Source organism: Haemaphysalis longicornis, unplaced genomic scaffold (assembly GCF_048455015.1).
Source record: "Haemaphysalis longicornis isolate Haplotype H1 unplaced genomic scaffold, Haemaphysalis longicornis Haplotype H1 scaffold_1, whole genome shotgun sequence".
NCBI lineage: Eukaryota > Metazoa > Arthropoda > Arachnida > Ixodida > Ixodidae > Haemaphysalis > Haemaphysalis longicornis.
Genome location: NW_027526203.1, coordinates 244,650,198 through 244,671,079, shown reverse-complemented (window position 1 = coordinate 244,671,079; position 20,882 = coordinate 244,650,198). Strand labels below are relative to the sequence as shown.

Below are 20,882 nucleotides of genomic sequence, written 5' to 3'. Positions count from 1 at the left end.
ACAACACTGCAAATGGCTTCTCTGTCAATATTCTCGTCCTGTACGATCACTGGGTGCAATTAGGGCAGTTACAACTGCAGGAGGTGCATATAAGACAGGCTCACCACTTGCTGTAGCTATAAGGCCTGGGACGTGCAGTTATCAAACTTTACATGCCTTCAGCTTCCCGCTGATTTATGATTTAAAGGTTGCTCTTTTCACTATTTAGGCAATGTAAAATAGTATGCATGCAATATGTAATAGCATGTATGTAAGGCACTTGTATTTGGAAGCCCGCCTCATACAGCTGCCTGCAAAAAATTTCTGCCCGTGCAAGCATCGCACTCAGCCATTAAGAGCGCAGACATCAAGGGCAATAGCAAGCTAAGTGCAATGGCTAATCTCGCCTTTACCATAAAACAAATTCTCCGTTAGTGGGACTAACCTCTTCAGCTTTCATTAAAGGTTTTCTATCTCTCTCTCTCTGTCACCGTGGAATTCGTAGATGTACCGGAACACGGTGAGCTCGACCACGTCTCGTTTGCGCATTTACCTGTCACCGCAATAACGAGCCGAATGTGGTACGTCCAGCGTGGCACCCCCAGTGCACACAATCATTTCCACATCACTGAATTCGCTGCATCACAGCACGGCATATCCTCCCTTGGTGAACTCTTTTGCTGCATGTTGTTGCTGACGGCAACGTGACTTGTTTTCTTGTAGGATATGGGGGCGCACAATTAGTGGTGTCACACTTCGTCCACGATTGTTAGGGAAAAGATCGGTGTCGTCGTGTTGTCGCCGTTTCACCGGCGAGGGCTCAAGGTGACGGCTTCATTCGTGAACTGGCTCAGAAAAACAGACAACGCGATGTCGAGGGACACTTCGACGATACACTTACTTGATTTAAGTAACCGGCCATGACAACGTATCACGCGGGTATCATCTACGTGGAAAGAAACCAACTCGGGCACAGAACAAATTCCCAGGGGCAAAATGACGCAATAACAACAATAAAAAAAAAGCGGCGAAGCCAGCGTAGCTCACACACAGTGCCTTTGGCAATCGCCTCCACATGCTTTGGCTGAAGCCTTGGGTGAAACTTCTGACCGCGGTGCGTGAAATAAATTGCCCGGACGCTCAGACGCGAAAGGGAGAAAAGGAGGAGTGCGAGTGGGAAAGGACGCTCAGACGCGAAAGGGAGAAAAGGAGGAGTGCGAGTGGGAAAGGCGAAGGGCGCTTGGCTTTTCTGCCGTTGTGCACACTCCCCGCGCTCTGGGACCGCCCTGCCGGCGTTGAATATCGCCGGAGAAGTGTGCGCTCTGCGCTAGCCTCTGCTCGGGCACTTTCGTGAAGCGACAAGTGTATCAATCGGCGTGTTTTATTTCGCTCTCTGCGACGGCCGCGCTTTGGATTTAACGCTTAATCCTTCGTATTCTAGCGAAGTTACGAGTGCTTCAACCGTGCCTGTGTTGGATATTTCGCGTTCTCTTACGTGAAGCGGCAACTGTTTGGATACGCAGTGTGCGCTCTACTGTATCCTCTCCTCATGCTCTTACGTGAAGTGCTTCAACCGTGCCTCTGTGCGTGATTTCGCGTTCTCGGGTGTTGGCCGGCGCTGTAGATTTCGAAGTGCCTCAACCGTTCGCCAGTCGCCGCGTAGTTGGAGCGGCTGTTTCTCAAACGTAGATCTGATTGATTGTAGGGTTTAACGCGCCGACGCAACGCAGACGATGAGGCGCGCCGTAGTGGAGGGCTCCGGATTAATTTTGACCACCTGGGGATCTTTATCGTGCGCCGAAATCTCGTACACACGGGCGTTTTTGCTTTTCGCCTCCATCAGAAAAGCGGCCGCCGCGGCCGGGAATCGAACCCGCGACCTCGTGCTCAGCAGCGCAACGCCTTAGCCACTGAGCCTCAAACGTAGATCTACCGTTCACCCTACATGTGATCGGCTCAACCTTTGGCCCGGAAATTGCATTTTGTGCCCCGATGTTTTTCTGTGATAGCGCAAACGACCATGTTGCTTTCGTTCTTTTTTTTTTTCTTCACTAGCGTTCCGTGCTGACGAAACGGCAGTTGTAACTCGCTAAAGTTTCGGCAGGCGCAATGATAACTGGCCTGAGTCCTTCAATGATTTACTACTGCTCGGACGATTTCCTCAGTCAGACAGGATGACCCTTTGGTGTGCGCTTCCGTTGCTAAATGTGTTGTTCCAGGGTTCAAATCTCTTGTGACCCCCCACCCCCCTTTTTCTTTGTCGCTGGCGACCGCTTCGGAAAGTGTCTGGTGTGCAAATTCAGTGTACAGCTGACCAATTGCAAAGCGTGGGTGTTATTAAGCTTGTCACAGAGCCTTTGAAGTGATGACTATTGCATTCCTAATGACCAGTTTCCCAAAAGACGCTTCCAGAAGGAGCATATTTAAGCAGTTCTGCTCTCACTGTGTGAATTGCAAAACAGGTGAAAACAATGTGCTATGGTGGCTGTATTTGGCTTAAGAGTTAAGTGTACATTGCATGTGTTGCTGCGGACCAGCTTATTTATTTATTTATTTATGACATACTGCAGGCCCCACCCAGGACCCAAGCAGGAATCACTCAAATATAAACAAACCGACAACACAGGGTAAAATACAGTAACTTGTAAAAACGTACTGTCTCAATTTTCAATATGTTCAATCCCATCAATGCTGCAGACAACAGATACAGGCAGATTGTTCCAGTCGAGGTACCATGTCGAGGTAACCCAACGAGGTACCATAGATGCTCTTCGGCAGTGTCTTTATTTATTGTGGCAAGGTCCTCGGAGGCGTTGCCAAATCACCCCCCTACCCGACCTGGTAAAATCAAGACAGACTGATCAGTTGCAGTTGCGAAGCTACACCAGCGAGTTTTTTTTTTTTGCTACGCATTTATTACAGTAGCAGTGGCTTAAAAATCTGGTTACTACTGATCACACTTGCTTCCGTCACGCTGAACAACGCCACGGGTCAATCATCGATGCCGCCGTCTTTCACGCTCAATTTCAAAGGGAAGAACAGCTGAACTTCGTCGTTGTATGTTCTCTTGGCCGAGGTGAAAGAACATATAGCTTAAATTACATTACATTGAGTTGGGCTGGGATTTTTTGACCCAATTTGAAGCACCCGTGCAAAAACAATCCGCATTTCACTTCATGTTCAAATTAATTTATTTTTCCTTACGTAAGATTAAACAATATCAGAATAATGTGTGATGTAATTCTAATTCACAAACAAATAACGCTTCATAGTATGGTCCGAGCAAAAAGAGTCAAGCATGTGTGTCATGCTTTTAACATTTTCACAGATGAATGATTTTTAGCCGATTATCTCCTGCCCCCTTCGGTCTATAAAGGGGCACCCCTTGCTGAGGAGGAAAACAAGACCAACTGAAAATGCTTTAAAAGAGGCTTTAAACGTGTCGTGTTATTACGTGTTCAGTGGATTTAAACGTAACCGAAATGTGGGAAGCATATAACTGTCCTATTTTGGAGAGAATTGTGTTATATGCAAGAGCATAACATGCAACTGTTCCGCTTCGATTTCGTGAGCGATTGAGCAAGTTTTTTTTTTTTTTTGCTTGGTGCCAACACAAATTTTCCTAAAACGCCATTTTTCATACATGGGAAAATTATGTGAAAGGCGAGTGCTAAACCTGTACAATTTCTTATTCCGCGAAGTAGATCAGAACATGACTTGGAGGCACATCTTTAATACAGTATGCGCATCACCTTGGAACTTCAGCATTTCTAAGTTGTCTGATTGTGAAACTTGTCAGATGAAGTGGGTAATTGAAGTAAAAAAAACATTTGCAGGTTACAGATTGCATATCTGGTTCTCAATAATATTCTCACAACTAAAATAATTCATAATATTACCGTTTAACACGTTTGTGTTTCATAAAATTGTAATTTAAGTAAAAAAATATATTGCAGGTTAGTCATTGTATATCAAGCTTTAAATAATATTTTGAGAATTGAGATAATTTGTGATATTCTCTTTTTACAGGTTTGTGTTCCACAAGGAGTGAAGGTGTCAGCACAGAAGCTTGAACGAAACTGCCGGAAAGCATTCTACTACTGCTAAGCATTTGTAGATGTCAAAATTAGGAAGTCACAAAAGCAACTCAGCAGAACGACCCATTCCTCAACTGGCCAGTCTCGCCGACTGCTGTCATCAAGCTGCATGAGGTGCTCAACCACGGGCTCGACTGCGCCGATGGGCTTCGCCTTCTAAAACCCACATCGGACAAAAGTGCCGCATTCTTCCGCTACTTTCAAGATGATACGACCCCAGCAGCCGCACTAGCTCCTCATAAAATGAAGCTGGCAAGGCAGGAGGACGGTGAGGGCCTGCTCGCTAGCAGCGCTGTAAATCCCCCAGTCAGCACCATCTACCACTGGTTCTGCGGGTGGCGGAGAGGGCAGTATGGCGACGAAGGAGTGAGCCCCCTCACTAAGCTGGACAGAAGAGCACCAAATCACGTTGAACATTGTAAGTAGCTAGCACACTCCATATATTGCTACTTTTATGTGACCTGTGCCAACGTTTATGCAAACATGGTATCTCTCTCAGTTTAATTTTCAGCTTCAAGCAAGCTATCATGCAGTGTAGACGGAAAGGTATCGCAAAAACTCTGTTCTGCAGTGTTGAATTCTCTAATTCGGGAGAAAGGCAGCGATGAGCACATGCACAGCCACGGCGCACTTAACTAGACTTGTCTGATGCACCTGTCCTAATGAAGATGGTACAGCCTGATTGTGAAAGCCTGTGCTTGTAAAACTACTTTTAAATTATGGCCCAGACGTTCATATGTCTCAGTACATACCTTCGCTCTACTATTTTTGTTCCACTTAGAAGGAATAAATGGGCGTGTGGTATTCGCCACAACAGTGCAGCTCATAATACATCTTTATACGTGGCACAGCTAACAGCAGCCTGGCGTGGGAGCAATGCGCAATTTGAATCAAATTCAATGTGAAATGAATTTTCACTATTCACATTTGAAAATAATTCATTTGCAGTAATCTTTTGCCATTTACATTCAAATATATGTAATTTGCGGTTGGTTTCTACTATTCGTATTTGAGAATATTCGATCTGATTCACAGTCAGTTTTCACTATTCCTAGCTGGTTACAGCATGTCTGGAGGGGGCATTCAGGAAGCTTGACTGGGAAAGCAAACACAGGACAACTCCCAAGAAGCCAGCACCAGCACACCCACAGGGCAAGGCCAACCGGTGGCAGCAGAGCCTGAACAGCAGCAGCTGCCTATGGATACCGAGCCACAGCTGGAGGCCCAGGGCTCAACTGGAAGCAGTCACCAACGTGAGGTGTTGAGGTGTGGCTTGTGCTCGTGCATTTATTTTAGCAAAGCCTAATAATTGTGACCCTTACTCCAGTTACTGGACACCTAGGTAGCAACTAGACACCTGAACAAGATCTGTTTCTCAGCAACACACTCCACTTTTGGAAAGAGCTACCTATTTTATAACCACGTGCATGCATTTTTTCAGGGGTCTCTTGTAGTAAAATTTATTTTTACGAAGGTACAATTGCAGGAGCTAAGTAGAAGAAGGCTACAGGATGCCAAAAAAGACACTCCAAAAATTAAGGCAATCCAACATGACTGCGTAGCATCATAGCAGAAGCAAGACGAACAAGTTTTTCCAATGCATGTAAAGGGGAGCAAGAATGAAGTAGTATTCATGTGTCACAGCTAGTGTGAAATTTTGTATGCTGGCTGTCGTATGTCTTCGGAGGCCCTTTCTGACATAGGGAGGGTGCTAAGAGGAGGAGGAATAAACTTTCATTAAACAGCACTGTGCTGGTGTTAGGGGCCCCCACCAAGTGGGACAGTCTTCAGCCCAGCTTAAAAAAAGAAGTGTTAAACAGACTCTGCCAGGATCCAATCTCATACCATTAGATACATAGTCAGTTGCACAGTGCAAGTTTTTGAGATGTAAAATTTTACATTCTGGTCTTAATGTTTTTTCTGTGTGTTTCGCTGAATAGTCCTTGTATGCCACTAAGGCCCTGTGAATAAAAAGGTGCCTTGCAAAAACGCTAGGTCAGGGGCTCTCAAGTAAGGCTTTGAGGACATAATTGAAAAAATGCGCTAACAGGACGGGACTGAGGGAAGGAAACACAAAACAGCGCAGACTAGCAAACTGAGTTTATTGACCACAGCATATATACTACCACTTATCGGCACGTGGGCAATCAACAAGGAAAGATAAAACACACATCACCAAACGCACAAGCAGCCACATATCGGTCAATAGTCCAGGAACGCGATTTCTTTGGTCGATAGGGATAGGGTCGATTTGAGGAACCCTGGGATTTTTAAGAGGCGTTGCTTGGGTTCTGTGAGACTAAAGTGGCTATGGTGTTGTGCTGCTGAGCCCAAGGACATGGGTTCGATACCAGCTGCAGTAGCAATTTTCCTGATAGAAGTGAAAAGCGAAAGCGTCTGTGTGTCGAGATTTCGGCGCACGTTAACTCTTCCTAGCTGTTCCTGGGTGACCAAAATTAAACCCCAGCTGTCTCCACTACAGCGCGCCTCATAAGCAAGGTGTAGTTTCGGTACTTTAAACCTCGCAGTCAATCAATCAATCAGTCATTATTATGTAACTGAACATGGCAGTAAACAAAGCTTTTTCTTGTGTTTTATTTTAGTTCAATGAATGCATTAATGTTTGTAAAACTAATCTGTAAATACCTGCGTAGTATTCTCTGGTCCAAACTGGTTATCTAAGCTTGGCAGGGGAAGGTGAGTTCTGTGAACATTTTTCTGCCCTAATGGGTTTCCCGGTAGGCCCATAGTTGAATACCTACGGAACACCCTTATTACTTCAGCAGTGCAAAGAAGACAATAGTAAAGATAGGAGATGCAACAAATTTTGAGTAAATCTGTGGTATATCCTGAACAAATTTTTCGTAGGACACTGCGGAGCTGCAGAAGATCTACGAGGAGTGGTGGCGCCAGCCTTCCCTAGCTGCTGGCAACCCATATTATGCCACTGCCCTTCAGCAGCTGCTGCGGCAGATGCACAAGATCAGAAAGGAGCCCCAGGAAGGAGCCTGCCCATGAAGGCAGGCTTCACCAGCGCCCGGAGGTGCGGCTGTACCGTCAAGGTCCAGCCCACAAGCATTGCCAGGCGTCACCCTGGGGTCAACCGGGGACCAGGTAGAGTGCCTGCTGGCCAAGAGCTCGGCTAGCAAGAAGGTCAAGCGGTCCTCACGCCCTGAACCTCAGCGTCAGAGATGGGGTGTCGCACGCCAAAGCTCTCGGACTACAGAAGGGACAGAAGGCACCTAATAGGGTGCCCCTTGTGTGGGCCTCTTCATTTAGGGTTATGTTTTCTCCGGAGGTGTGTGAATGACACTACAAGTCGTAAATGAATAGTGAAAACTCACGGGAAATCAACTCCAATATTTTTAAATGCACATGTCTCGGCATTAAAGGCCAACTGCACTCAAATTTTTTTTTGTCCAAATAAGCAGTCTAAGCTCTTAAAATCACCTTGGCGAAATCCTGAGCTTCGCAAGCACACTGCACACTAGGTACCATCGTTCAAAGTAGCTCCATGCAGACGACGTTTGCACCTGCTGGAGAGTTGCCGAAACAAGTTCCGAGCTGCCTGTGACGGGGGTTGGGGAACCTGTCCCGTGAAGCTCGCATTTCTCCGGCGACTTGCAGGGCACTCCGCCAGGTGCAGGGATGTGCTCGCCCGGGGTTTCTCTGCTACACCAGCGCGCTGTACTGCCGTCGCCATCACATGTTTAAACTAACCGCATAGGCAGGCGTATCCGCCATTTTTTTTTTTTCAATGTAAAAAAAAAAGAAAGAAAGATGAGAAGCCTACAAACTATTCACGCGCTTGCGAATGTCTTGGCACAGCCGCTGGATGAGAGCGCACGCAAGGTGCGGCCTGCCGCGTCGCCCGGTTTTCAACGGGCGAGGGCGTGAGTGGCGGTGTTTACGTTTGCCGCCGCTTGACTCCCTCGCGGCGCTAGCGTTCGGGGACTGGTTTCGGGACGGAGCGGGGCGGTCCCCGTAGGCGAGCGCTTGCGCCGAATGAGAGGCACAGCCAGCGCACGGGTTTTAAATATGTTGTTGTCCTTCCTGGGCGACTCAACCGCGAAAACTCTCTGTCCGTATCTATGTATGTCTGCCAGTCTGTCGCTCGATCCAGCCGCCCGGCCCTGACTGAAGCAGCCAGAAGCTAAAATAATTCTTGAATGAGATATAGGCTTTCAATCTAACAAATCTGAAAAGATGCTCCATATTCGACAACATTGTTAAAAAAAGATAATATTGAACAAAAAGATAATAACCACCGGTTAGCTTTGTCTGAAAACGTCTCACACACACAACGTAAACCGCGTTGCACATTTTAAAGCCGCAAGTTGATTAGTTACAGTTCAAGCGGCAGGTATTTGGTGGGACTTTATTCGTCCGAAATTTCAAAAAATGTCACCTTTTCTCGGGAAACGCGGCGTCGACACACGGACGAGCGATGAATATTTGCCGGCGACGGATTAATGCTTGCCTAAAGACACTTTGCAAAAACATGTTGGCCGGGTGGAATGCGCACCTCATAAAACGAGGACACGCGATAGGATGGTTGAAAAAGGATTTGAAAAGACTAGACATTTTGCTATGCGTGTCTTTCGATACTCTTATACTGGCTCGATCATATCTTGCCGCGCATAGAGATTCGGGTTGTTTCATTTCCGCAGGCATGACACTGCCTTTAAACGCGCTACTGAAAACTTGATTACAGAGGTTGTATAGAAAGAAAAATAAATGCACCTTGCTGTGTTCAAGAAAGAGTGCGTACGGTCCACTCTCCTAGCTGCTAAGCATTTTTCAAACCTTGCGATGAGAACTAGTGCTAGGTACATTTCCTCATCGCCGATTTAAACCCATATGCATTTATCCCTGAAGCTAACGGCCAGGCTCCTGGAGCAGCACGAGTATGCGCTCAAATGAGCGCGCTCTAAAGACGCAGCGGTAGTTTTGCTCTGTGAACATACTGCGCGCTTCAATTAAGATTAATTTTCGTAGCGTAGGAAATTTTCACATACGGTATTATTACGTCAGCTTTGTTTTTTTAGCACGCAAGCATAATCTCTACGTAATGCAAGAAGTGTAATGCCTTGTATCTGCACAAATAATGCGTAATTCACGCATTAGAACAATTCATAATTATGATATCCAAGATGTAGATTGTTGCTTTAAAATAGCAAAGAAGAAGAAAATGTGAAATGGAAAAGCGGTGTTTGAATGATTACGCATTATTAGGCAATTTTTAGAATTTCTGTAGAATTTCGCCTTTTTCTTTAGTGTCCGGACAATAATTTAGCTTGCCGAGCTCGCCAAATATATTTAAAAAAAATTTTTGTCGACCCGGACATCCCATCTGCGCTCCTTAATTTTTTTCGAGGCTACAGGGAACAAGTAAAAATATCAGGTAGAAACTGGAAACGCTTTTCATTCAAGTATATATAAAGTCAAAATAAAAAGTTCCGACATAGCTATGATATTAGTATTACCTCATAACTAAACAACGTGTAATCAAGTCATATGTGCCGTGAGATTAATACGAATTGTGGTGTTTTATTTAGTGCACGAGAAAAAACCTACATAAAAGTTGGTTATGTCTTAAACATTGAGAAGTGTTGGCACTCATAAATAACAAGCGCCGTAACAGAAACGTTGTTTCTGTTTGTCCGGAATTTTAATACATTCTCTGCAGTCGCAGCTTGCAGACAAAACGTAAAACTCTGCCGGGCGTGAGGTCACAAAGAGCATGCCGGGCGATGTAAGACACAACGACACAGCAATGCGCGACAGAAGGCACACTATCAACGCGTAATGCTGCTGCTGCGAACGGAATTTAACTTCCATCTTGACCAAATGAAGCTCGGCCGCCGCTAATCGTGTTTGTCTTTTATCAGGCGTAACATTAGTGCTGGTAAATGCCTTATGTGGAGCGTGGAACGCCGATGATAAGCTCACACTTCGAAATAAGCGGCCCGAACGCCGGCGTCCCGCGGGCCGCGCTCACCGCAACCAGTCCCGGAACGGGGGCGCCGCGGTGGCAGTATTTGGCTCTAGGCGCACTCACGCTGTATTGGAGGCACGCGGCAGGCCGCACGTCAGTGCGCCTTTCATCCAGCGGCCGTGGTCTTGGTGTTAGCAAACCTCTTTTTACTTAAAAATAAAATTTTTACTCAAAGATAAAAATAGCGCGAAATGAGCACATGCGTTACATTTGTCATTCCTATTGCATTTACCACAGAAAAAAAAAAGATATTTTATAACTTTTTGGCCGCTTGCATCCCACGTCCAATATGGGCCATATTTGGGCTGGCCCAACGCCACCTCTATCCTTTATACCTTTTCAAAAGTTTGACGACCTAAATAGAGTTGTTGTACACGCGGCTATAAACGCTTGTGTGACTTTTGCCTCACTCGCTAAGTGAGCCAAAATCAGCCTTTCTCTAAGTAACAAATACATCAGTACAAATATCGGCCGTCGTCTTCGTCAAGTGCGAAAACTAACGAAACTTCTCCTCTCCTAAATAATAGACTAGATTTTTAAAAGTTCAATTCCCAAGTGAAGTATTTACTTTGAGCGTTAGATTTAGTTTATTTGAAAGTAAAATGTTTTCAGCAGCACCTGTCTCTGGTTAAAGTAGAAAACAGTGGCAGATAGGAAATGTTTTCGTGCTTTAGTGCATCATTTAGCTGTGGAAGCTGGCTTATCGTTTTAGATCCGTTTTATAATTCGTTTCCCGATGGGCAGCAAGGCAAAAAATACTGGGTTGATATTCACGAAGCTGTTTGCACATAATGTATGGTAAAAATAGTGATCGATCGCAGCCCGCGTGCGGTTTGTTCCCTTCAAAGAGAGAGACGTGATAGCTGAAGCGTCGGCTATAACAAAAGCTCCTTTTCGAAATCGTACGGGCAAGTAGCGTTGTAAATCAGGGTCCACTTTTTTAGTAAAATATGCTGTTGGGCTAGTTGGTTCATTGCTTAAGGAAAATCGAGCGCTACAAACGAGGACAGAAAAAATGAAGAACGACGAGACAGATGCGCTACTAACAACTGATTTATTCCAAGGAAAGACAGCGATATAAGTAGCTTGTCTACAAACGCACAATATTACACAAAGGATAATAGATCTGAAAAAGATACTATAAAAACAAAATAGCCACAGCTGAAGACAACAATCACACCTTTTTATCGCATGTTGTCTAGGATTCGGTACTCCTTCGAAAACAGGGATAGCGATGCTTCACTGATACAGCCTGCGCTGTTTTTTTTTTTTTGGATAAAATACGCTTCGCGCAGTTCTCGCGCCACGGTGTCACGACTCTTTCCGATAATGATTGTCTCTGTCAGTCTCGGAAGCATCCTTTGCCACACTCGCGGTAGTGATGAGGCAAATGCGACCCGGTGCCATTCTTCATGGAAAGATCATGTTCCCTGAGACGGTCATTTACGCATCGGCTGGTTTGTCTGATGTACACCTTACCGCAGAAGCAGTCATCGAAGTATCTCGGGAACACCTTGGGTATCGGCTAAAATAATTCCAATGCCTTGTTTTAAATTGCTTCCATTGTAATATTTGCAGTCGTGACTGAAATAGATGCTCCCATAGCGGTACCGAAAACTTGCCTGTAGAATTCGGTTTTGTGCGAGAAGCAAGTGTTAGACAGGCAAAACCGTAGCAAGGTGCAGAGCTCAGTGACATCGAACGGCGTGCGATACACTAATGTCATGTCCTTGTGGAGGAACTGCCTGGAAGTGGAGCCCTTGCTCGTGTCTTCAGAAAACGTGGTGTGCAGATCGCGCATGTGCAAGCAAGCAAGCTCAAGGGTGACTTGCTTAACATAAAGGATCCTCCCTCGGCAACGTTTCCCTGGTGTGGTCTACAAAATCCCATGCGCCGACTGCGAATCGGTATGCATTGGTGAAAGCGGAAATTTCTGCCGGCGTCTTAAACAGCACAAAAATGACGTCACCAAGGGCCACACCGTGACGAATGCACTTGCAGAGCATGCCGAGAAGATGGGCCACAAGATAGAGTGGGACCACGCGCGCATCATAGCCACGGAGTGGAGTGGATAAACTTTATTAAGACGAGCTTCAGGTGCCCGCCAGGTGATGGGCCTCCTGCAGTCCGGGAAGCCCTGGTCCGCGCTGGCTGCCCTAGCCCTCTCCACCAGGATGAGCTGGACTGAGAGGTCGGAGCTGGCCAGCTGGTCCGCCCACTACTCGTATGTTGGGTGAGGATTTGGGGTAAGAGATGGGGTTTTCTGACACTCCCATACCGTGTGGTACAGGGTGCCTGGTTGGGGACAGAAATTACACGTAGAGTATTAGAGGGTGGGGTACATGGCATGGAGGAAAGGCAGTCGCCTGTGCTCTGGATAAATGGGGACGTGGTGGCGGGAAGCGTCGTCGTTTGTAGCGGTAATGGGCGAGGATGTCCGCGTATGAATTCAGAGTAGCGGGCTTGGGAGAGCGAAGGGGCTGCGTGACTTCGCCTTCTTGAGAAACGGCCCGGTGTGTATGAACGCGGGCAGCGGCGTGTGCCGCCTCGTTCCCCTCGAAGGACTCATGTCCGGGGCTACAGATGATGTGCATTTCCGGGAGCTGGTGCACACTTTGTAGAATTTTTAAGGCCGTGGGTGTTATTCGACCTAGCAGGAAGTTGCGGCAGGCGGATTATAGTGAAGTAGTTGTTTCCAGTGGTGGCGGCTAGAGCGATGGCAAGTCCTTCTGCTGCTGGTATGGAGAGGCATCCGTGTAACGAGTACAGGGAGAGTTGGGAAAGCGTTTTCTAAGGGCTCGTATCCGGGCTTCTCGGCGTGCCTTGTTATAGATGGGGTGCATATTTCTGGGAATGGGTGCGATTGTGATGTACTGTCGGATGGTTAGAGGGATGCGTTGCCTCTGTTCGCATTTTGGGGGAGGCCTGTAGCCGAGCCGGGTAAGTGTAGCCCTGCCGGTTGGCGTGAGCTTAAGTCGCGTGAATTGGGAGATGCGATGAGCTTCTTCCAGTTCCTCCCATGTATTATGGATGCCGAGCTATAGAAGTTTTCTTGTTGCTATTTTTGGAGGCAGTCCAAGGGCGGCCTCGTAGGCCTGGCGTATGGCGATGTTTAGCTTTTCTTTCTCTGCGGGTTTCAGGGCCAAATACGGTGGCGTAACCTGGCTAATAAGGAGGGCGTGAATGATGCGCAGGGTGTCAGCTTCTTGTAGCCCAAGTCACTGATGGGAGATCCTGCGGATGAGGTGAATGAGCTGGTCAAGAGTCCGTTGCAAGGGAAGGATAGTCTGAGCGCCTGAGCCATCTTTTGGTATGGTGAGGCCTAATATGCGTAGGAGTGGGACATTGGGGACGCGTTGCTCATTAATGGTAAGTTCTGGATCTGGTATGGGATCTGGACGCTTCTTATATGTCCTTTTTCACAGGGTTAGAAGGGCAGATTTTTCGGGGGCACAATCGAGTCCTCGGGCTTTCAGGTATTGTTGGGTGACCTGAATGGCTGCTTGAAATGCATCTTGCTGGTCGCCCGGAGATCCAGTGGGGACCCAGAGCGTTAAATCGTCCGCGTATATTGCGTGGCGAAGATTCGGGATGGCTTTTAGTAGGGGTGGCAAGTCTTTCATTATGAGGTTGAATAGTATTTGGGATACTACCAACCCCTGCGGAGTGCCCTTTGGCAGGGTTTTAAATGCGTCGGATCGACGGTGCCCGATGCCCACTGTTGCTGTGTGCTGGGTTAGAAAGGAGACAAAGTATTGGAATGTGTGCTCGCCACAGTTTGTAGATGCGAGGCCTTGAAGGATGGCTTGGTGAGAAACGTTGTCGAATGCCCCCTTAATGTCAAAGGCCAAGATGGACCGCTTGCTGTGGCTATTAAAGTCGTCCAGCACTTCCTCCTTAAAGGCCAACTGCACTCAAATTTCACCTCGGCCAAATTTGTTTTTAATGCGTAGTAAGTACCCCCAAATAAGCTGAGACACAAGTGGTAGCCCCGTGAAACGCCTCGTTAATCAGTCAGAAGCGTTTAAAAAGGCTCCGCCGCAGACCACTCTGCACCTGCCGGCGGATCGCGTAAACAGCCATGACGCGCCTGTGACGTTCCAGCTTACGGTGGCTTTTTCCTCTGGCCAGCCACGCAGCGGGAGAACCGGTCGAGCTCTGCTGCCCCGTGCGCGTGTAGAGCTTGCGCGCAGACATTCTCCCGAACTGGTGACCGTCCGGCCGCTCGCTGGACGGCTGCAACGTCACTGCAATGGCCGCGCTCTCCTCGGTTTCGGTTTCAAAATCGCCGATTTTTGCTGGCCGCTTGCGGCGTCCACGTGCGTATTTCAGCTGTTGTATTTTGCATGTTGCTTTCTTTTTAAGCAGACTATACGGAAATAGGGTTTTCAAGAAGTCGAAATTTTGAGTGCAGTTGGCCTTTAAGCTGAAGTAGTATGTCCTGGGTTGACAGATGTGGGCGGAAGCCGTACATCGTGTCAGGGAAGTAGCCGTTGTCTTCAACGTGGGGCGAGAGCCGGTTGTAAACCAGGTGTTCAAACAATTTGCCGACACATGAGGTCAGAGAAATAGGCCTCAGATTCTTGGAGTTCAAGGGTTTGCCGGGCTTGGGGATGAAAGTGACGTCTGCGTGTTTCCACTGTGGGGGCAAGGAACCCGCCAGCCAGCACTCATTGATGTAGACTAGAAGATTTTGTAGGACGGCATGGTCGAGGTTTCGCAATAATTTGTTAGGGATTTTGTCTCGACCCGGAGTGGTGTTTCGGGTGAGGTTGTACGCTGCCCCCTCGATTTCAGCAATGGAGAACGGCTCGTCCATTTTGGGATTCGGATCGCCTGTGTAGTCAGGTGCCTGGGTGGGTTGGACGTGAGGTGGGGGCGCCAAGGCTTGCTTAATAAGTTCGTCCAACAAGTCTTCTTCTGTGCCCGCGTAATTGTGGATTAATCGGCGAAGCTGGTCTGCTGCGACCGCCTTATATTCACCGGGGCCCATAAGGGAACGGAGCAGGTACCATGTGCGGCGGGTTCCCAGCGTTCCTTGCAGCTTGTTGCAGAACTGCGTCCAGTTGTGCTGGCTCAGCTCACGGGCGTACACTTCAGCTTCTGCCGTAATTTCCGCAATGCGGATCTTCAGCTTGCGGTTCGTCTTGTTTTTTTTCCATCGCCTGATTAGCCCTCTACGGGCGTCCCAGAGGTGGAGGAGATGGGCATCGATGGCTGGGTTATCCTGCATAAGGGAAAGTTCCTTGGCGTGTTTTCTTGCCTCTTGAATGAGCTTGGTAGTCCATTGTTCGAGACTTGTTATCCGATCAGCGGGGGTGGTTTCTCGGAAGTTCTTCCAATTTGTTATGCACGCAGTGCCAATTTTTTGGCTGCTCGCTCTTTGATGGGAGATTTGTGACTGAATTATGTAGTGGTCGCCGGGAAAGAATTTCGCAACGAGGCTCAATCTTGAATCACTAATAATTCAGACAACAAGCAACACAATCAACAGATCATCTGGCACTCTAAACCATGTGTACTCCCGTACATTACGTCATGCGCTCAACGCAACTTAGGAGCCTGCTGCTAAGCCATCAATCCATTATGAACAAGGGATCCATACGGATCCCGAAACGTCAATTTTGTTGCAACATTTATACAAATGCCTTTACCTGACCAGATGGCATTCTGTCGAACTCTCGACAAAGACAGAGATTGGCTTATAGGTTTATAGATGACGCAGCTACACTCTCACACCTACCGACAGTGCTACTTGGGAATGCCACATCAAAGGGAACATTAAGGCGTCTCTCGCAGCAGAGCGCACATGCAGCAAGCTACTCTGTGAAGCACAGCTCAATGGGTAGGCCACGCATCACACATAAAACAGCAACTGTATGTCACAGCTTTGCTTGTTAATCATCTGTACAGACTGTGTAGGTGAATTTTTTTGCCAATGCACTTAGTGAGAGATGTTGCTGTGCTTTGTTTGTGTGGGTGCTGCTACAATTGCTGAAGTTGTTAATGTGAATGTACTGAGTGATAGGAGTATGCATATGACTGACGTTGTGTTTTTATGGTTCGCATAATGCCACCTTTTTAAGGCTAGGACGCAGGCTCCTGCTTGTGATTCTTGCTTTTGATGTTTTGTACTTGCATATCTTTGTGGTGCAAACAAATAAACTTTGTTGCAAGTCAAGCACTTGTCGTGTCCTTCTTTCAGGCCTGTGGGCAGCAGAAATGCCACAAGGTGTAATATGCGCAGAATGTAGCTCACTCATTTCAAGCACGAAGAACTACACTGAACTTTTTCATGTTTCGACACTTTTTGCACCTCAAAGGTTGCTGCTATGCTTAAAAAGAGAGAAAGAGGAAGTAAATATATTGGGATGCAAAAGCGACATAGCACAGGAGCATAGTTCAGCACATCTGCCCAGGAGGGACCTAATGGATTTACGGTACAATACAGATGCCTAAAGAGACACTAAAGTGCAAAAGCAAGTTGGCCAGCATCAGTAATTACAGTGTTGTGAATACAAATAATATGCCACTTGCAGCAGCAGTAATTTATTAGTGCATGAAAATTCCCAAAGTGGCGTGAAAACAGGCACGGCTGCCCCATATATTGTTCTGCACGACAACTTGTGACATTACTAATTGCGGATGTCAAGACATGACTGGTGGAACTAGTCGAAGCGTTTTTCTGAAGCAAACACTGATGCAGGGATATGAATGTGTGCAAGAACTTTTCCTGGTCTTGTGCTTCTTAAAAGACAAAAACCTCATCTAGCAAACATAAAATATGATGCCTCATCCCACACTTTGTTGCAGTGTCGATTTCATCAGAATGTTTTGCCTTGCCTACAAGCACAGCCACAAATATGCATGCATGTGGGTGCACTAGAGACTGTAGTACTGTACCTAGCTAGTGACTTAGCGCATACAGATAAAGCAGCTAGTGACAGCAGGGGATTATGAGCACAATCAGCAGGAAACAAGACGGCTGTGAAATGCTTTGATCAATGGCGCAGGCATGTTCGCGTAGCAGCTTTTCCTAGGTAGTGCCACTGCGGGCGTTCCTAGGGAAGCTTTGCCGATGTCATAATGCCCTGCCAGCAAAGAGATGGGGCTGGGTGGCCTATTTTGCTGTACGCCGCCACACCAAGGTAGCATTAGGTAGAATGTAACAGAATGACAGAACGTAACTTTGAAAAGTGAAGGGCAATCAGAAAAGTTTTTAAGAAGGCGGTAACAACTGAATAGTCGGGCTTGGCTTGCTCTGGGCGCTTTTTGACGTGCCCTGATATGTTTCCAAAAAGCGAAAGAGAAAAAGCCAGTTCGATGAATAAAAGAAAAGGCTTTGAAAAATTGTGGTTTTTCTGGCAGACCAACTTTTACAGCCAGTTCAGCACTGTTAGCTGGCCTGCAGCAACACATGCATGTACACTTCACTCTTAAAAGAGTGTCTCGTGCACAAATTCAGGGTACAGCAGACCGATTGCAAAGCGTGGGTGTTAGCAAGTTTGTCACATAGCCTTTGATGTGATGACTATTGCATTATAATGACCAGTTTCCCACATATGCTTCCAGAAGTGAGCATTTTTAAGCAATTCTGCTCTCACCATGTGAACTGCACGACAGGTGAAAACAATGGCTACCGTGGCTGTAGCCAAAGAAAACAGGGGGCGAAATTTGATTAAGCACCGGACAACACCTTCAGCAACGGAAGCACACACCAAAGGCCACAATGAAGACATGAGGAAACCGTAGAGCGCTGAAGTTTACAAGACGACCACAAAATAAAGGGACAAACGAAACGCTTGGTGTGATTCATTTGCTCCTTTATTCTGTGGTCGTCTTTTAAACTTCAGCGCTCTGCTTTTCCTCATGTCTTCATACCAACTAGCCCAACACCCAAGCTTTACTGAATAACACAATTAAAGGTCATCCTGCCTGATGGAGGCAACGCATGTGAGCAATAGTAAATCACTGAAGGACTCTGGCCAGTTATCATTCCGCCTGACGAAACTTTAGGGAGTTCCAATTGCCGTCTCGTCAGCACGGAACGCTAGAAAAAAAATATATCTGAAGCAACACGGTTGTCTGCACTATCGCAGAAACAATCAGGGCAATTTTCGGGCCAAAGGTTAAGCTGATTCCATGTAGGGATGTAGGGTAAACGGTGCAGATCCACGTTTGACGAACAGCCGTTCCAACCACGCGGCGATTTGCGAACGGCCGAGGGCGTGAAATAGAGCAATAGTAAATCACTGAAGGACTCTGGCCAGTTATCATTCCGCCTGACGAAACTTTAGGGAGTTCCAATTGCTGTCTCGTCGTCAGCACGGAACGCTAGAAAAAATAGATATCTGAAGCAACACGGTTGTCTGCACCCGTGGTCTGCACTATCGCAGAAACAATCAGGGCACAAAATGCAATTTTCGGGCCAAAGGTTAAGCTGATTCCATGTAGGGTAAACAGTGCAGATCCACGTTTGACAAACAGCCGTTCCAACCACGCGGCGATTTGCGAACGGCTGAGGAGGCATTCGAAATCCACAGCGGCGGGCAACACCTGACAATTAAAGGTTGACTTTATAACTTTTACAGCGGCGGTCGATCACCACAGGGTGAATGGTGTAGATCTAGATACACGCTCGAGAAACAACCGGTTCATATACACGGCGATTGGCGAACGGTTGAGGCACTTCGAAATCTACAGCAGCGGGCAACGCCTGAGAACGCGTAATCACGCACAGAGGCACGGTTGAAGCACTTCACGTAAGAGCATGAGGAGCGGATGCGGTAGCGCACACTGTGTATCCAAACCACGACCGGCTGTCGTGACCCAAACCACGACCGGCTTGATCCAAACACTTGCCGCTTCACGTAAGTGCATAAGCGGCGGGAAACACCTGTTGAGAACGCGAAATCCAACACAGGCACGGTTGAAGCACTCGTAACTTCGTTAGAATATGAATGATTAGGCGTCAATCCACAGCGCGGCCGTCGCAGAAAGCGAAATACAACATGCCGATTGAAACACTTCACGTAACATGAGCACAGGCTAGCGCAGAGGGCACAGCTCCGGCGGCTCCGGCAGGTCCCAGAGCGCAGGGAGTATGCACAACGGCGGAAAAGCCAAGCGCCCTTCGCCTTTCCCACTCGCACTCCTCCTTTTCTCTCTTTCGCGTTCACTCTACTTTCGCGTCTGAGCATGGAGGAAGAAAAAGTTAGGAGACGGCGCCGCCGGAGAAACGTGAAGCCTATACATAAAAAGTAAAATCGAAGTCGGCCCAGGCGTCACTGCACCACGTGACCCCACCGCACCGCCTCTGTATGGGCCGCCGCGCTCTTCAATTTCGTCTGCTCGAAACTGCTCTGCGGCCCTTTGTCGCGAAGCCTGCTATATGTTGGTTTTTTTTCCCACGGCTTTTGTCTTCCGCACGTACGCGGCACTCCTGCCCGCACACGGGCATGAGATCGCCGAGCAGACAAATGCAGGAAGGACGGGGAAAAGCTACCGCCAACGAAACACGAGAGATGCCCCGGAGTCGGAGACCGCCGCCGCCGCCAACGAGGCCGCCGCCGGCCCACCCGACCTTGGAGGGCCGACTCTGGCCGACTGCGGCGGCTTGAGAAAGGGAAACGGCGGAGGGAGCGGCTTCAACGGACCTGGGCTTGCGAATGCTAGCTGCGTGACGTCATGCCGTCTCCTAACTTTTTTTTTCCTCCATGCGTCTGAGCGTCCGGGCAATTTATTTCACGCTGGCCGGACAGAGCGTCCCCAGCTAAAATGCTCTGCATTTAAAAAAAAACCGTCAAACAGCTATGAAATGAGTGAACAGGAGTTTGGCTTTTTTCGGGACTAAGTAGTCTCTGAAGTTTGGCAGACAATATCTACGCGTCCGGTAAGTCCTCATTCACAGCGGCACTACAAAATAATTGCACACTTCGCCCATAAAGCCGCTCAGGCGCTCGCCGATGCACCCCGGCCTATTGAAGGCCACGGCGAGAAACTCCTCCGAAAAGGCCGCCAATGTCGAGTGAAGGTACCACAACGTCCAAACATGGCTGCGCCCATGCCGCCACTCTGTTAACCGTGTTTTTTGGTTTCGCATTTACTCGCGAGAGGTGAAAAGTACGAACCGGCAAGGTGATAAGTAAAATTTAAACTATAACTTGGGTTTCTCATTGTCTCTTTTCAAAATCTCAAGTTGTCTGTGCACCTAAACCCTAAACGTACCAATCGCTGCTTCTGAGATTTTTTTTTTCCTTCGGCGGTTTGTCAGCGGCTGATTTATTGCATCCGCTTGGTGGCGCCGGTGGCGCGAAGAGCTAGCGATGGCGCGAACACTTGCATGCCGTGTGCCGCAACGGGTGTACGTGTCTTCCACTGGTGCTATCGATCCTTCCGGAACACCTCGCGCTGTTGCGTGGTGAGCCCTGATTTGTTCATAATGCCGGGCGCAGCGGGTCAGCGCGCAGTAGGGTCATTTCTCTTCGCCTCCAGCCCCGGCATGGTCGTCGTACGAGATGGTCCGCGAGAGCCACGTGACCTCGTCTCGCCTGAAGGCCTGAAGCTTCTTTTCTTCCCTCTTCGTGCTGCAAAAACGGTCTCTACGAACGGGTCTCGTTTTTGCAACACGGAGAGGGAAGAAAACAGGCTTGGGGCGATTCCAGGGGCACCAGGAGCTGCCTGCAGCGGCCTCCTGCAAGGCCCTCGGCCGTGGTTCGGACAAAAGGTGAGCGAGAGCTTCCACTGCGCACGAATACTCAGCTGCCTCTCTGTGGCGCCCTAGGGTCACTAGATGAGCTTGAGTGGCA

At 47.9% G+C, this 20,882-nt stretch overlaps 2 protein-coding genes across 2 annotated transcripts in view; both read left to right on the top strand.

Moving 5' to 3' along the window:
- The first annotated feature begins 3,137 nt into the window (after positions 1-3,137).
- LOC144143492 (uncharacterized) lies at positions 3,138-16,519 on the top strand. The gene is made up of 3 exons (XM_077675261.1): positions 3,138-4,494; positions 5,142-5,342; positions 6,945-16,519. The coding sequence occupies exons 1-2, from the start codon at positions 4,320-4,322 to the stop codon at positions 5,339-5,341; spliced, it is 375 nt and encodes a 124-aa protein (XP_077531387.1). The 5' UTR covers positions 3,138-4,319; the 3' UTR covers position 5,342; positions 6,945-16,519.
- A 3,973-nt stretch (positions 16,520-20,492) lies between these two features.
- LOC144143490 (uncharacterized) overlaps positions 20,493-20,882 on the top strand; it is a 90,098-nt gene continuing 89,708 nt past the window's right edge. Inside the window, exon 1 of the mRNA XM_077675245.1 lies at positions 20,493-20,800. The gene's annotated coding sequence lies outside the window, so the exon portion shown is untranslated. The remainder of the gene's footprint in view (positions 20,801-20,882) is intronic.

What these genes read in the sequence shown, in the direction of transcription:
- LOC144143492 (XM_077675261.1), top strand. Translation starts at nt 4,320, where the DNA reads ATGAAGCTGGCAAGGCAGGAGGACGGTGAGGGCCTGCTCGCTAGCAGC. An exon ending in ACCAAATCACGTTGAACATT is followed by an intron (nt 4,495 to 5,141) that starts GTAAGTAGCTAG and finishes AGCTGGTTACAG; the next exon opens with CATGTCTGGAGGGGGCATTC.